At 47.9% G+C, this 15,775-nt stretch overlaps 1 protein-coding gene across 1 annotated transcript in view; it reads right to left on the reverse strand.

Moving 5' to 3' along the window:
• Positions 1-2,376: 2,376 nt before the first annotated feature.
• Positions 2,377-15,775, reverse strand: part of LOC105902499 (MOB kinase activator 3B) — a 33,219-nt gene continuing 19,820 nt past the window's right edge. The window contains exons 3-4 of the mRNA XM_012830086.3: positions 8,084-8,286; positions 2,377-3,781 (exon numbers count right to left, since the gene is read on the reverse strand). Of these exons, the coding sequence (XP_012685540.1) occupies positions 3,752-3,781; positions 8,084-8,286 (233 nt within the window). The 3' untranslated portion in view covers positions 2,377-3,751. The remainder of the gene's footprint in view (positions 3,782-8,083; positions 8,287-15,775) is intronic.

Here is a 15,775-nt window from a genome sequence, read left to right on the forward strand (position 1 = left end):
GACTGACCTCGAACACAGCAAATGTGTCTGCCCCTTTCAGGAAGAGAAGCGATCACGTTCTTCTCCCTGTGTGATTCTCTCTTCCTTGTACAATTCATTTTTAAAAGGTGTGGAGTTTTCTTCTTGTAGACTACCTCCCCTCAAGCAGCCAAGAGGATTCAGAGAGACTGGATTTACCCGTGTCTGTGGACCCATCTATGATCTATACACTGAAGACCTTAAGCAGTACCATGTGGGCCACAGTGAACTAGCAGACAGTGTCTCTACACAGAACAGATGTAGCAGTGTGCGAATGCATTTGATCCATTTCACATGCTTTTCATGTATGCTTTTATTGAGCCTCTAAGGTAAGACATTCCATTCTATTCCATTTCACACTCTTGTAAATATAGTACATGTCACAAGACTGATACGCACTTAGTTACTCTATAATATATTGATAGATTAGTCATGGTCCTTTCGGAGGACCTTGCACCCATAACACACAATTTCAATCACCAAATATCAGACCGTTTACTATTGTTCATCACAATTGGACTTCAATAACACTAATGGCCTGGGAGAATGCATTTGGGAATTCTACATTCTATGCTCTACTTATCCACCGGATTAATGCCTGTTAATGCCTCACAGCAAAGTACAGCTCTCAGTTGGGTAGATTGGACTGATCACAAATAGGATTTTGGCTTTGAGAACGACACCTCACTGACACATACCAGGGAGACCAGCGGTGTGACCAAACAGACCACTCTGGTTAGAGTTCAGTTTGCAGTACGCCCTTGATGCTTGTACTGGATGGCAACACTGACAGTTCTGTAAATGATGTCTTGGCCATGTACTTTTTTAACACACTTGCCAGTTTCACAGACCAGCAGATCAAAGGACATGACTAGACCTGATCTTATTTCTCATACTGTATGTCATCATTAGGTTCCTTGCAGTTGATGCAGTGTTCAACCATCACTTTGATTACACAATGACCGTAAACCCTATACTTCATCAGTAGTCTGTAGCTTCACATTAAATGGATATGGATTCGCAAAAAAGACCCATCCAGTTCAAGTAATTTTCTTTCCCCTTAGAATAATTATTCTTACACTGTGTTACCTCACCACCTTCTAGAAACATCCAAGACATAATGTCCACACTTCCATTGTTTTTTCTGAGTCAATAAGACTCAGTGAGACTTATTGTCCAACTTCCACAGCTGCTGTCCCAAAACAAACCCTCACTCTAAGGGCACCTGTCCACAGGGCTCGGCCTCGGCCATCTCCCTGCGCGCCATGACGATGCACACCTCGTAGATGCGGAAGGACGCCAGCGCCGTGGCCACGATGCAGGCGAAGGCCAGGATGTACCACCAGTTGAAGAAGCTGAAGGAGACGGCCTTGACGAGGCAGTAGAGTCCGAAGCACACCAGCGCCGCCACGGACAGGATCTGCACGCACACCGGCGGGCCCGCCGTCGCCTTCTCTCCCATGACGCGAAGCCCCCAGGGGCGATCAGCACACCGGCCAGTCAATTAGCTTCCTGCGCTCTGCTCTTACACAGAGCAGAGGATGAAACATACTTTTCTTTTGCGTCTTAATTCAATTCAATTGTATTTATGTAGCGCCAAAACAATACAATTGTCTCAAGGCGCTTTACAGAGCCCAGTGCCTGAACCCCCTTAGAGAAAGCACAATGTCGGTCAAAGCGTCTCAGTCCTGGCACAAGTACAGTTTCTGAACATGCAACCATAGGGTCGGTGCGTGTTGATTTCGGAAAGCCATTCAGTTCTTGCGGTGTTTCTGTTGCACGGAGAGGGTGCTACGCTCTGGCTAACTTTTTGGAGGACAGGTAGAGATGAGCTCTCCTTTTATACAGCTCAAAGGGGCCAAAATCTGAGATTACTCGCGAGTTACCACTTACTCTGCTTTTCACATAGTGCCGTGTGAGGGTAAACTCTGGGTCTAATCTCTCTCTCAGAGGGGTATTACAGCCACCCTCGAGGGATTACAAACAGGCTGATCTTTTTGGACATTTGGGTATCATGTACTCCCTGCCCCTGTCTTAATTACGAAGAGTGGACCTTCTAAGGAGCTTAAAGATGGTAAGGCAAGTAGAAAAGAAAAACAGACTGAAATACTGTGTGTGTGTGTGTGTGTGTGTGTGAGTGAGTGAGTGAGTGTGTGTATGAGAGAGAGTGTGTGTATCTGTGTGTGTGTGAGAGAGTGTGTGTGACTGTGTAAGAGAGAGATTGTTGGTCTGGCTAGTTGCACCACCTAGTGTCAACTTCATAATGATACACGATGGACACAGGACATTTCAATTTTCAGCCATAATCATCAGAGGGTTTAGTGCAGTTTTTCCCCTCACAATCAAACAGCAAACATGTTGAATCAAAATACACTCTTTATTGCTTCAATTGTACACTTTACATTAAATCATCAACATCTTTAGTTTACAAGAAGAGATTAACATATGAAGAAAAACAGAGGTATTCAAACTGCAGTTTTAGAAAACAACAAACCAATGGAAAAAAAGTAAATCAAAATGTCAATGTTGTTAATTATAGTCCATTTCAGGAATGCTACACTTTTGGACCGACAGAGACAGTTTGTTTGTGTGTATTTGTGAGTGACCATGTTGAAACAACAGGTCACATCCAGAAAGACTGTACTGAAATTATACTCAGGAATTGTGTTTTAGATAATCACACCCAACTTGATGTGCCAAGCAGCAACACACTTAAACTACAGTTCAGTTCACCACATAGACAGGATCTGGACAGAGGTTGACAACACAATAATGTCTGTACAGGTTGTCTTATGCTACTAAGAATCACTTAGTGACCAAAAGAGACGCCCTAAAAAGTTCAATGCTCTGCTTCTCATCCACACGAGTTCTCCCATCAAAACCCATACCACTGCACTGCAAACGCTGCGTAGCCCAGGAAGGTAACATTGTGTCAAACTTGAATGTTCTTTGTTCTCACGTTCTAATGATAAAAAGAGGATTACCAAAAGTCACTGCAGGTCCAAACATCCTGACTAAAGTTACAAGTCAGTTAGTTAAAACCCTTATCAATGTATAGGCAGTGGCCAACCACTTAAAATGAGTTTGACTGGAAAATGTTTTGGCAGTCTCCACTCCAAAAAACCTCATGGAAATTAGAAACACATAGAAGGACTAAAATATTTGTGAAAACTAGTAGGAAGATCAATTTGTTTAAAAAATAAAAACTAATGAGTCCACAACATCATTGGAAGAATATCAGGAATTAAGAGACAAAGTTAAATAAAAACATGTTACGCACTGAAGATGTAATACAGTCAGCAGAAATTCCAAGCAGATGAACCAAAACTAGGCAGACACTACCTCTACTCTGATTCGGGAGTAATTTGCTGAACTACAGTAATTGTTGAACGAGAGTGCCATCTTGTGGACATTATCGTTGTAACACATGTAGTGTGCCGATCTCACCAGTAGGTGGTGCTGTTTTGCTTAAACGTCTGCCCCTGCTGTGCCCAGGCTAGGAGAGTGGGGGTAAGGTGTGTGTGTGTGTGGAGGGGTGGTGGTTTACAGGGCGTGTTATGTTTGTTAACCCTGGCAGCAGGTTTTCTTCCTGGCTCTCAGAGCCTAGATGATGTCATCAAGGTTTAGAGTCAGTTCTGCCACTGCTGGTGATCCTCCCCTCTCCATGGCAACCTCCCGTACACAGGGTGGGGTTCCAAAGCGTGGTCTCTAGGGTGGCGTGCGCCACCTGCGCTCAATGACACATGCGTGAGGTCATCTCTTTCTGCAAGTGGAAAAAGAGAGAAACAAACAGAGAGAGCGAGAAGTGGTAGAGATAATGTTAGAAATAAATGCATAGAAATAAAAGAAAATGCATAGAAATATAAAAACATTGCATTGACATGCACATACATTGCTTTGAATCTAGCGCTGTTGACAATGACAAACATGTAGTAAAAAAAAACTGCATGTGGACAGGAGTATCAGAGGGGAAGAGATCCAGCTAATAAGCTAACCTGTGCCTCCACAATGTGCTAATAAGCTAACCTGTGCCTTCACAATGTGCTAATAAGCTAACCTGTGCCTCCACAATGTGCTAATGCTAACCTGTGCCGCCACAATGTGCTAATGAGGCAGTGTGGTGTGGGTCTGGGTCTCCCATAGGAGCACACGTCTCACACACCACTGGGCTCAGCACTCAGGTGAGGACTGTCTGGGGGCGGTGGACGTGTGTGTGGACGGGTGTGTGGATGTGTGTGTGTGGACGTGTGTGTGGATGAGTGTGTGGACGTGTGTGCGGATGTGTGTGTGGATGTGTGTGTGGACGGGTGTGTGTGAAAAGTGGTGGGTGTGAGAGATGGAGAGAGCGTTGAGTTTCAGTTGGGGTGTGTGTGTGTGTGTGTCAGGGAAATTATGTGTGAAGTAGATCTGTGTCTGTATTTGAGTGTGTGTGGTAATGTATGTGTGTGTGTGATCAGAGTGTGTGTCCCTGCAAACAGAAGCAGATGTGTTTCGGCAAGGTTCGGCAAGCGGTCACTCAGGGCCTGTCCTCACATCTGGGTCAGCCAGACACCCACCCACACACCCACACACACAGGCATAATACAGACACTCGTTCCACACCACCAAAACAATCCACCCTTCCCTCCCTCTCCCCCTCCTCTGTCTCCATCCCCCACTCCCCCTTCCCCGCCCAGTTTCTCCCTCCATCACACATCTGTGTCCAGGGAAGGAAGACAGACTCTGTCCTTTTCACAATCAGCTCATTTTAGATCAGATTTACATCAATGTGTGAGCGCTTTTGGGTAAATGTAAAATGACTTTGAGTTTTTTTGGTGAATTGCATTTCAATTAATGAATTGTCAAAGGTATGTACAACTGCATGTGATCAGTAGACACTGTTGGACTTGGGTCTTTTATTTCCCAGACGGAGGTGGACTTTGGCTGCCCCAGTCCACCATGATCTCTACTGTCAATCATTCACTGCTGCTGCCAACCTGTAACCTGCACCCTTTTCATGGAAAAAAAACCCTTCCACTGGTTTAATCACAGAGCTGCCCATCAATAATTCACCAAGAAGATGCTCTGGACTGGACTGGACTGGACTGGGCTTTTGAAGAAGATGCTCTGGAGTGGACTGGGCTTTTGTCTTCAGGCAACACAGGTGGGGCAGATGGGTAATTAGCACAGATGGAAATCCTTTAGTTTGAATGGAAAGAGATCTGCTCCATGAATCTGCATGTGAAACTCCATCGTGCATCTTAGAGATTTCTCACACACACACACACACACACACACACACACACACACACACACACACACACACACACACACACACACACACACACACACACACACACAACTCCATTTCTCCATTGTATTTCTCCATTGCTGAGAAGTATCCCATTACAACTTGATGGCCTTTCAGTACAGAGGTGTGCCGGCCTGTGGTCCCCACCAAATGCGTGCTTTATAACAGCTCCTTTGCTGCAAAATGTGTTTGTTTTTGGAGGCGCTACAGTCTGATGAATTAGGCCGTATGTGACCCAAGCCTGTGAGGGGACAAACCTAAGCCTGCCACAAATAAAGAAGGATGGTGTGTCTCTCAAAGGTCTCTCTCTCTCATAAAAACACACGACAAAAACAGAACTCGTTTGTCGCAATGGAACCCATCTAGCTAGCGTCACCTATAAATAGCTCTGAATAAGAATGAGGTCAGAGCCTGATGATGTTTCCACTGGAGACGGAGAGGTGCGGTCAGTGGGTCGAGTTACAGCTCAGGTGTGGGCCAGAGACCTGGATGGCAGCCAGCGCAGCTCACCTGGGCACGGGTACGGGCACACTCAAGACTTCACACTCGAGGTCACGGACACACAGACAGACAGACACAACCACACACACACACACACACACAGTATCCATCATCCAGATGAAGTGAGTGAGAGAGGGAGGAAGCGAGGGAGACAAGGAAAGAGAGAGAGAGAGAGTCTGTGCATGATTTCTCCACAGAATTTTTTTTATAAAAAACACCTTGGTCCTTACTCCACACACTCATAAACCTCTTTCACCGATGATATCATAACCTTGGTCGCCACTTTACGGTTATCACCTCTTGTTTCCCGGTCAGGCCCATAAACCCGTAAACCCAGCCTAGAGGGACAGGGTCCCGGGACGGCCAAATCACTCGTAAACATCCCATTCTCTTCCTCCGCTGACGTGGAGCCTCTTAGAGCAAAGCCACACTCCTCCTCATTACCGCTGATGTCTTCCCTCTGTCTGCCTTTGGTACTGATGAGGATGATAACGATGTCTGCTGCTCGCTCAGCTCAGCTGCGTGCTGGTCCATCGTTAGCGCTGCCACGGTAACAGATGGTGCCCATTTCCCAAGCAGCCATTTGTGGCATAAACTACACCTTTAACTGAATGATGGATCTCTGTTTCAAACGTACAGCTACATAGATACAGTACATACACTACAGCCTTACGATGTATTTATTACTAATGTTTCAATAATTGTAGAGTCAAATTTAGTCAAATGTCTTAACTGCTACATTCCGACTCTTTGGATTCAAACATCTCTTAAAGGTGCATGTGCCTGAGTGGGGGGGTCACATATGTGTTATTATAGTACCACTGCAGACAGACTGGAAGATATGACAGTTAGCCATTTACTGAACTTGCTAGGCAGAAAGGGCTTGGCCATCTTGACCAGTGGCTGGGACTAGGCTGCCCTTCTTTGACGCCCTTCTCTTTCCCTTTCTTTGCTCTTCTCCGTCATGGTTAAACAGTCGTTTGCTCCGAGCCTGATCATGAGAATCTCTCTGGCCGGCTGGAGAGAGGAATAAACAGCCATTGTTCGCACTGCGTCTGGTCTGGTCTCTTGGCTACAGATGATCATGGAGGCGGCACTGATTCCAAAAACTCATTAATGCTATTTTTTTTTGTCCAGATCCATCGCTGGAAAACAGAAGGCGGGAGATGAATCACTGTTGACCAGTCAAACATCTCTCTCAGCGTCTCAGCTTGTGTGTGTGTGTGTGTGTGTGTGTGTGTGTGTGAATGCGCCTCAGTGTCGAGGAGTGGGATAGACAACACGACCCAATAACTCTCTCTGTTTCGCATCTAAAAATTGTCATGTTGAACGGACAGGCTCATATTGTATCACGACGACAGATTACAGGCCCCCGATAAGAATAGGCCAGATCAGTGGGGTCATGTGGACTGCCATGGCCACGTGCAGGAGGTCAGAGGTCGCTGGACCACTCACGCTCACGGGAGGCTAAAGGGGTAGGGGTCAGAGGTCGCTGGACCACTCACGCTCACGGGGTCAGGCAGCAGGTGGAGCCAGATGTTGCTGCAGACCCTGAGCTTTTAATCTGCTCTCAGCCCTGGTGTTCAGAAGGGCTTATAAAGAGTTAGAGATGGAGAGAGAGAGAAAGAGAGAAAGAGAGAGAAAGAAAAACAGATGGAGAGAAAGAGATGGTGGGAGCTGAGCTGTAGGTATGCACTTGCCCCATGGATTCCATTGTGTTTCTCGATCACTTGTACATACACATACAGACACACACACACAGACACACACACACACACACACACACATAAGGCTGTATAAAGGTTAGACTAACTACTCTGGTCTACCTGCACAGCATCTAATGTGTGGTGACCAGGCTGGTGACATCAGCGGTGAGTCAGCATCTCAAGTGTCAAGAGTACGGACAGACTGACAGACAGAAGGACTGGCGCAGTGCGTACTATGGAAGCTGATCTCACTCTGTCTACGGATTTAAGTCTATGAGTCACCTTGGGTAGCAATGACCATTTCCTGGAATTACACACAAAATGCATGGAAACACAAATACACACACACACACACACACACACACACACACACACACACACACAGACACACACACACACACACACACACACAGACACACTCAAACACACACACACACACACACACACACACACACACACACAGACACAGACACAGACACAGACACAGACACAGACACAGACACAGACACACACACACACACACACACACACACACACACACACACACACACACACACTCGACCCTCACCAGTGGCTCCAGCTCTTTGCGGTCTATGAGGTTGAGCTCGGTGCAGAAGTAGTAGAAGTGCTTGTAGCAGGTGTTGACGTGGGCCTCGGCGCCCATCTGGATCATGCGGTCGAAGTGGTGGATGTAGACGTGCACGAAGACGCGGAACAGCCGGCACAGGATCTTCTTGCAGATCTGGATGAAGTTCTTGGGGAAGGGAATCCCTGGAGGAAGACAGGATGAGAGAAGGGTAAGATAGAGAGAAAAATAGGAATAAAGAGGCCAAACGGGGGGATGGAGGAGAAGGGAGAATGAGGATGAGAAACTGGGACATGGGCGCAGCGGAGTGGTGGATGAAGTAGGCCGAAGGAGGCGTAGAGGGGGGGGGACGGAACGACAGAGTGGCGGACTGATAAAGTTACATTTTCACTCCAAGTACCCTGCAGGATGTTGAGGGCGTGGGCTATCATAACCCTACATCTATGTCCTCCCACAGGCCCCCATGAATCAGCGCTGAACCCCCGCTCTCCTGGACCAGATGAGAGATGATAACGGGGGGATTGGAGAGGAAACATGCAGGAGCTCAGGATCAGCTGCTGTGTGGTCTGTTCTGTTCTGTTCTGTTCTCTGACAAGTGGAAGAGAATCAGAGAGAGAGAGAGGGAGAGGGAGAGAGAGGGGGGGGGAGAGATAGGGCGAGAGAGAGAGGGAGAGAGAGAGAGGGGGGGAGAGATAGGGAGAGAGAGAGAGGGAGAGGTAGAGGGAGAGGGGGGAGAGAGAAAAGAGAGAGAGGGAGAGAGAGAGAGTGAGAGACAGAGAGAGGGAAAAAAAGAGAGAGCGAGAGAGTGAGAGAGAAAGAGAGATACAAAGAAAGAGAGGAGGAGCAGGGACATAGACTGGCTCCCTGACTCCTACTAACTGAGCTGATAACAAGGTAATCCCAGACAGAAGAGATTAGTGTGACACCCCCCTCCCCCAGAACCCCACTGGAATTACAATCCCAGGTAGAGACCTCAAAGAGAACATGTCACCTACGATACTCTCCAGTTTCCCAACGACGCGAGACAGCGCTACCCGCCTCACTGGGGCCTGGCGAGACAAGCCTCTTATGGTTTGAGTAGATCTGACTCGGATGACATCAACACACACAGGAGATCACGGTCCTTCCAGAAGATTCTCAGCACAGTGAAGCATCTTTTCCATATGCCCATTCGAGTTGGTAGACAAACCACATACACAGTATGAATCAGTTCATAACTGAGTTCAAACTATATCTTGTATTTCAATCAGGTATTGAAGATCTAAATAACAGGCTATAAATCCCTGCCGCATCCTGCCTGGTTGGTGACAAAGTTGACTGCCTGTGATGCAGGATGAGTAATGAGTCCTGTCCCCTAATGCTCAGTGACATATTCATGTCAAACGCAAGCAAGCGGACGGGGTTACTAATGACCGACGCACCACGGCGGACACCAGTGCCTGTGTGCTAGCCCCCTGACATCGCAGCACTGACCCCAAATCAGTTAAAACAAGAACAAAACAAATGTGCCGTGACCAGTGTATGTGCAGACTCTGATCTGCACGCCTGCGGCTCCTGAGCCAGTGCCAAGGCGCTGTAACTGACAGCACACCTTTAGCCTCCCGCAGGAAAACAGGATGCCTTTCCCCCCTCTGCCCACCACCGACCACACATGCGCAGGGTTGAAGGGAAATGTTTTTCTCATTTACTGTTGAATGGCCATGAGGTTCGTGTCAGGCTGTGCTGTGCTGTGCTGTGAGCTCGTTCACTTTCATCCCTCTTTAAGCAGGTCAAACCCCGTTTAGATTTAAATCTCCGCCACAATGGAGAACGAGCCACGCTAGACAGTACGACACATAACATCAGTAACGCTAACATCTAAACACAACCACGAGTCAACTAAAGACAACCAACAATAAAAAAACAACAAAAACAAAGTACAGAGTTTATGAAAAATACAAAAGGAAGGATCTTATGTGGCAGTAAGGACAATATGGGATGCCATTGCACAAATGGCGTTATCCCAAATATTCCTGGTATTCATGATGATGTGTGCATGCCAAACGGGACATGTGGGAGAGGGAATGTTTAGTCCTTAGTTTGGGAGGAGGGACGTGTGGATCTACACGGCATCTGGTGTGACTGCGCACAGCTCCCATCTTCTGTTTGCACAAGAACTCCATCAGAATGAATGAATCCGAATTACACGGCTCACTCAAGAGGAAGAGAGAAACAGAGAGTATGTGTGTGTGTGTGTGTGTGTGTGTGTGTGTGTGTGTGTGTCTGTGTGTGTGTGTCTGTGTGTGTGTGCGTCTGTGTGTGTGTAATGCACATTTCCATGTGTGTGGGGTCGGTGGGGGAGCAGTTCACAATTAGGCAGGCATTGTTTCCCAACAAAAGCTTACTATAACCAGCTCAGCCCCGTGTGAGACTGGGCTTTGTTTGTGTGTGAGTGCATGCGTGTGTGTGTGTGTGTGAGTGCGTGCGTGTGTGTGTGTGTGTGAGTGCGTGCGTGCGTGTGTGTGTGCGACCCAAGTGTGCAAAACTTCAAACAAGGGCCCTCAGTGTTGCCCGCGCATCAGGCCATGCTGGCCAGGAATCACCCATGTGCTGCAGCAGACTGATCCGTCTGAGATGCCTACGTCAAGCAGCCTACAACACCATCTTACGCCACACTTTATAAACTCCCTGAATTACACCACACTTTATAAACTCCCTGAATAAACTCACTACTGCCTACAAGCCTCTGAGTGCTTACAGAATATCATTAAGCAAAGCAGAGGATTTAAAAATGCATTTTACTTCCAAATACCGTTACTTCTAAAGTCCTCTGTTTTTGTTATATCCTCTTTATCAAATCAGTTTGCTGTTGGACTCTTTTCTCTTTAGTGTGCTGCACTTCACCACCATCAGGGGGCAGAAGTGAGCTCCACACCAAGGCTGCTGCCTTCAGGACAAATGATGAAAAACGATGTGTGCGTGTGTGTGTTTGTGGGTTTCGGCAGAGGGCACCCCAGGGCCAAGTTCTTGACCCCCAACCCCCCTTGTATCTCCAGACTGGCATCACCCTAATCCACACAATTGGCTAATCCATTGCATAACCCCTGGTGAAATCTGCAATCCATACACGGCATTGTGTTTATGTTGTTTTCACCGTGAGAATCCTCATTGCTGGACTGGGTCCCTAACCCAAACGGTGTCTGTCTCCCTGTATCAAATAAATAGCAAAGCCCTTTACTCCTAGGGCCTCTCACAAAATCAAGTGTGTGTGTGTGTGTGTGTGTGTGTGTGTGTGTGTGTGTGTGTGTGTGTGTGTGTGTGTGTGTGTGTGAGAATGTGTGTGTGTGTGAGAGAGAATGTGTGTGTGTGTGTGAGAGAGAGAATGTGTGTGTGTGTGTGAGAGAGAGAATGTGTGTGTGTGTGTGTGTGTGTGTGTTGGTTGGTGTGTGAGAATGTGTGTGTGTGTGTGTGTGTGTGTGTGTGTGTGTGTGTGTGTTGGGTAGTGGTGAGCGCAGGGCCCTCATACTGCCTGTCTGTTCTCGCTACCACCAGGGTTTGGATAGAGTAGGTCAGAGGGCCCTTGCAGTCATAATCTGTTCCTGTAAACTCCCATGATAGCATCCTCACCAAGAGATTACAGCTCACACACACACTGGAGAGATCATCCTTTCAAAAACACACCCAGAGCAAGAAAAAGAGAGAGAGAGAGAGAGAGAGAGAGAGGGAGGGAGAGAGGGAGAGAGAAAGAGTGATTATAAAGAAAGAGAGGAAGTGAAGATACAAAGAGATTAGAGATGATGAGTGTATGTAGAAGAGAGAAGGAGAGTAAAAGAGAAAGAGAAAGAGAAAGAGAGAGAGATAGAGAAAGAGAGGGACAGAAGGAGAAAGATTACAAACAGTAGTGGAGTGGAGATGATTGGTGCAAAGCTCTCTGGGTCTGTAGTTTGAGCTCCTGCGGTTCTGGGCGCGCGCGACTGCTCTGTCATTCGCCCTGCTGACCACACTGATGTGGGCACGGCACGGCCCCATTCCACACGGGGATAATTACAGAGAGATGGGAAACAGCCCCCTACCACACACACACACACACACACACACACACACAAACAAACATAAACACACACACACACACACACACACACACACACACACACACACACACACACACAACACACACACACACACACTCAAACAAACATAAACACACACACACACACACACACACACACACACACACACACACACACACAACACACACACACACACACACACACACACACAGACCCCTGGGATGGTCACTGCGCTTAGATGGTGGGTTCAACGAGCAGTCAGCCTCTCCACAGATCAACATGCCCTCTCACCAAACGACTCGGCGATACAAATCTCAAACCCTCAACCGCCAGGGACGACACACAGAGAAGGGAAGGCTACCAGGAGATAACACAAGAATCATCTGTCTGTCTGTCAGAGATGGAGATTACACAAGGGTGACCTATTAAAAACAGGGCTTTGACCACCACTCCGATGGCCGTCTGGCGCTCGTAAAGGCTTGTCTGGGACGCTGCACCCCAACACTCCCCCAACGCCAACCCACCACCACCACCACCACAACAACAATCTGATGTTAATCTGATAAGAGGCCCTTTGATGTTGAACATTAAAAACAATCTGCTGGTTAGTGCGATGAAATCTCTGTGTGATGCTGTCAAGGTTCACTTCTGTGACTCCACAAAAAAACACTGCACACCATCAGACAAAGAAGTCTGACTTTCGGAGATCTGTGAGAGGAAGTAAACGGGATCTCTATTCTTAGACGGAAACACTTTAGTTTATTATTCCTGTAAAAATAGCCTTGCATAAATCTGACTCATAACGTGGACAGCTAGGGGACACTCACTGAACAATCCACGCGTCTTTACACAAGAGGTGTCAGTGTATTACATCACAGGGCACTTACTTCAACTCTCACTTTGTCAGAGAAAACCCACTTCCTCCTTTTCTTCATGTTTATTTTTATTCTCTCACTTCATTTTACAGACGACGGTGTTCCGTCACACAGCACACCCTCTTCCTCACTCCGACACCAGTCATCCCGCACACCGGCTTCCACATGGATCATATACTGCACGACTGAGACGGGGACGGAAAGATTAACACTAGATATCAAAGGGTGACGGCGAGTTGAAAAAGAGAGGGAAGGGGAAAAAGAAGAGAGTGTTTTGGGGGGTGTTGGCTGTGTTCCATGAGAACACAGAACCTTCTTCCCGCCAGGAAACCGTGGCGATGGGATCAAAGCTTTGGGGGTAAATGAGAAGCGCCTGCACCCTGCAGCTGCGGGACCCACCCCTCCCTCCCTCCCTCCCTTTCTCATCCCTCCCTCTCTCGCTTTCTCATCACTCCTTCCCTCAGGCAGCAGGCCCACACCCAGCACACTTCAGAGGGCCTGATGACTTCAGATCTGTTTTACAGTCAGGGTTATGGGGGGGTTCCATCCACACCGCTGAACTACTCATCTGGGCAGGCCAGCCTCCTGTCACCACCCAACCTGCCTCGAGGGTACCTGGACATAAGGCTCCCTTACAGATGTCTTTAACCCGCCCCATACACACATTCACCTAACCTTTGACCCCACTGTGACCTGGGGGGAGGTGGGAATGTGGATGCTGCATCGAGTCAGGGTTAGTGTGATGTAGTGTGTGTGTGTGTGTGTGTGTGTGTGTGTGTGTGTGTGAGTGAGAGAGAGAGAGAGAGAGATTAAGTCTGTATGCGTATAAGTGATAAAGTCGGCGTATGGTGTTTATTTATAAGGCAAACAAAGAGAGAGAGTGATATGCATGAAAGTGTACGTGACTGTGTGTGCACAAGAAAAGGAAAGAGTGTGAGAGTGCGTACATGAGGGTATGTGTGTGTGTGTGACAGACAGACAGACAGACAGACAGACAGACAGACAGACAGAGAGAGAGAGAGAGAGAGAGAGAGAGAGAGAGAGAGAGAGAGAGAGAGAGAGAGAGGGTAAGTGTAGTGTAGATGTAGTGTCTCATTATCTTGATGGAGCATGAGACTTGCCTACAGGGCCTGTGTGGACAGACAGAGATAGAGACAGAGACAGAGGCATAGGCAGAGACAGAGGCAGAGGCAGAGACAGAGACAGAGGCAGAGACAGAGGCAGAAGAGAAACAGAGGCAGAGACAGGGACAGAGACAGGAGAGAGACAGAGGCAGAGACAGAGACAGAGACAGAGACAGAGACAGAGACAGAGACAGAGACAGGAGACAGGAGACAGCAGAGAGACAGGAGAGAAACAGACCCAGTATGAAACCAAGGCCACAGTCCTACATGCAGAACCTCTGATTCAGCCCACAATTCCACACTGACCCAAATCCGCCTGAGGTCTCCCTCTCTTCTCTGTCTTTCTTTCTCTCATTTGCCCCAAGTATAGTGTGTGTGTGTGTGTGTGTGTGTGTGTGTGTGTGTGTGTGTATATATATATGTCCTGTCTAGGGATATGGGTCAGGGGCCATCTAGAGTATAGACAGAAAATGCCAGAAGCCATGGTCTCATTATGTCATCTGATTTTCTCTCCAATCCTGGGTTAAGCCATGCTTTTTTCATTTCACACGAGAGGACTAGATCAATCCAGCTATGGATCCTCAGAGAGAAATCAAAGCAAGGTCTCACTTCTGTACACTACAACTACATTTCACTGTTTTTCTGAGACACCTGATATCAAACCAGTCATGCCATGCCAGTATAAAATGCTGCGATTTCGCTGTTGTGTTTAATCCTGACCACGGAGCGAGGATCAGAGATTACACAGGCCGGGCGGGGCCGGGCGGGGCAGGGCGGGGCGAGGGGATGTCTTAACTGTGGCCGGCGGCAGGGCCTGCAGCCCGTCTGTCTGACGGCGGAGAGATGATCCGTCACTCGATACGCCATCAGTGGAGCTACAGCAGCATCTCGTTCCCCGGAGAGGATTCCATCCTCTGGAGAGCGAACGGTGACGCGTGCCGAGAGAGAGAGTTGTATGGCAGCCAAGCGGTAGCGAGACTATGCTAAATTATAGAGAGTTGTGTAGCAGCCAAGCGGTAGCGATACTATGCTAAATTACAGCGAGTTGTGTAGCAGCCAAGCTGCAGGGAGACTATGCTAAATTACAGTGACTTGCGTAGCAGCCAGGCTGTAGCAAGATTATGCTAAATTACAGAGTTGTGTAGCAGCCAAGCGGTAGCGAGGCTACGCTAAATTACAGCTAGCATACCGCCTGCTGAGTGTCCGGCCAAAGGGAAATGCACAGCTGTGAGAGATAGATCTGTCATCGACTCCGATAAACGACTGGATGTGGAGTCGTGATGGCACGTGTCTGCGGTGGCTCTAACGCATTACATACGACATGAAATAAATAAAAGTATGACTAATGACTTTTAGGATACAAACATGGCCGACGAGCCAAATGGGCCAATGTCACTGAAAGCCCAATGGGAACAGAGGGAAATAGAGACATGGGAGGCTGGGAAGAAGCGAAAGAGATAGAAAAGAGATGGATTCCTCCCTTCCTTGGCAGACGCCGCAGAGTTACCAGATGGCGAGTGAGAGAGGTGAGCCCGTGTTGGAATGGGCGAGGGAACAGGAGGCCCAACGGCATGCTGGGATCGCTAGTAGGATCACACCAGCTGAGTGCAAAGACGACATCACAAT

Source organism: Clupea harengus, chromosome 12, assembly GCF_900700415.2.
Source record: "Clupea harengus chromosome 12, Ch_v2.0.2, whole genome shotgun sequence".
Taxonomy (NCBI): domain Eukaryota; kingdom Metazoa; phylum Chordata; class Actinopteri; order Clupeiformes; family Clupeidae; genus Clupea; species Clupea harengus.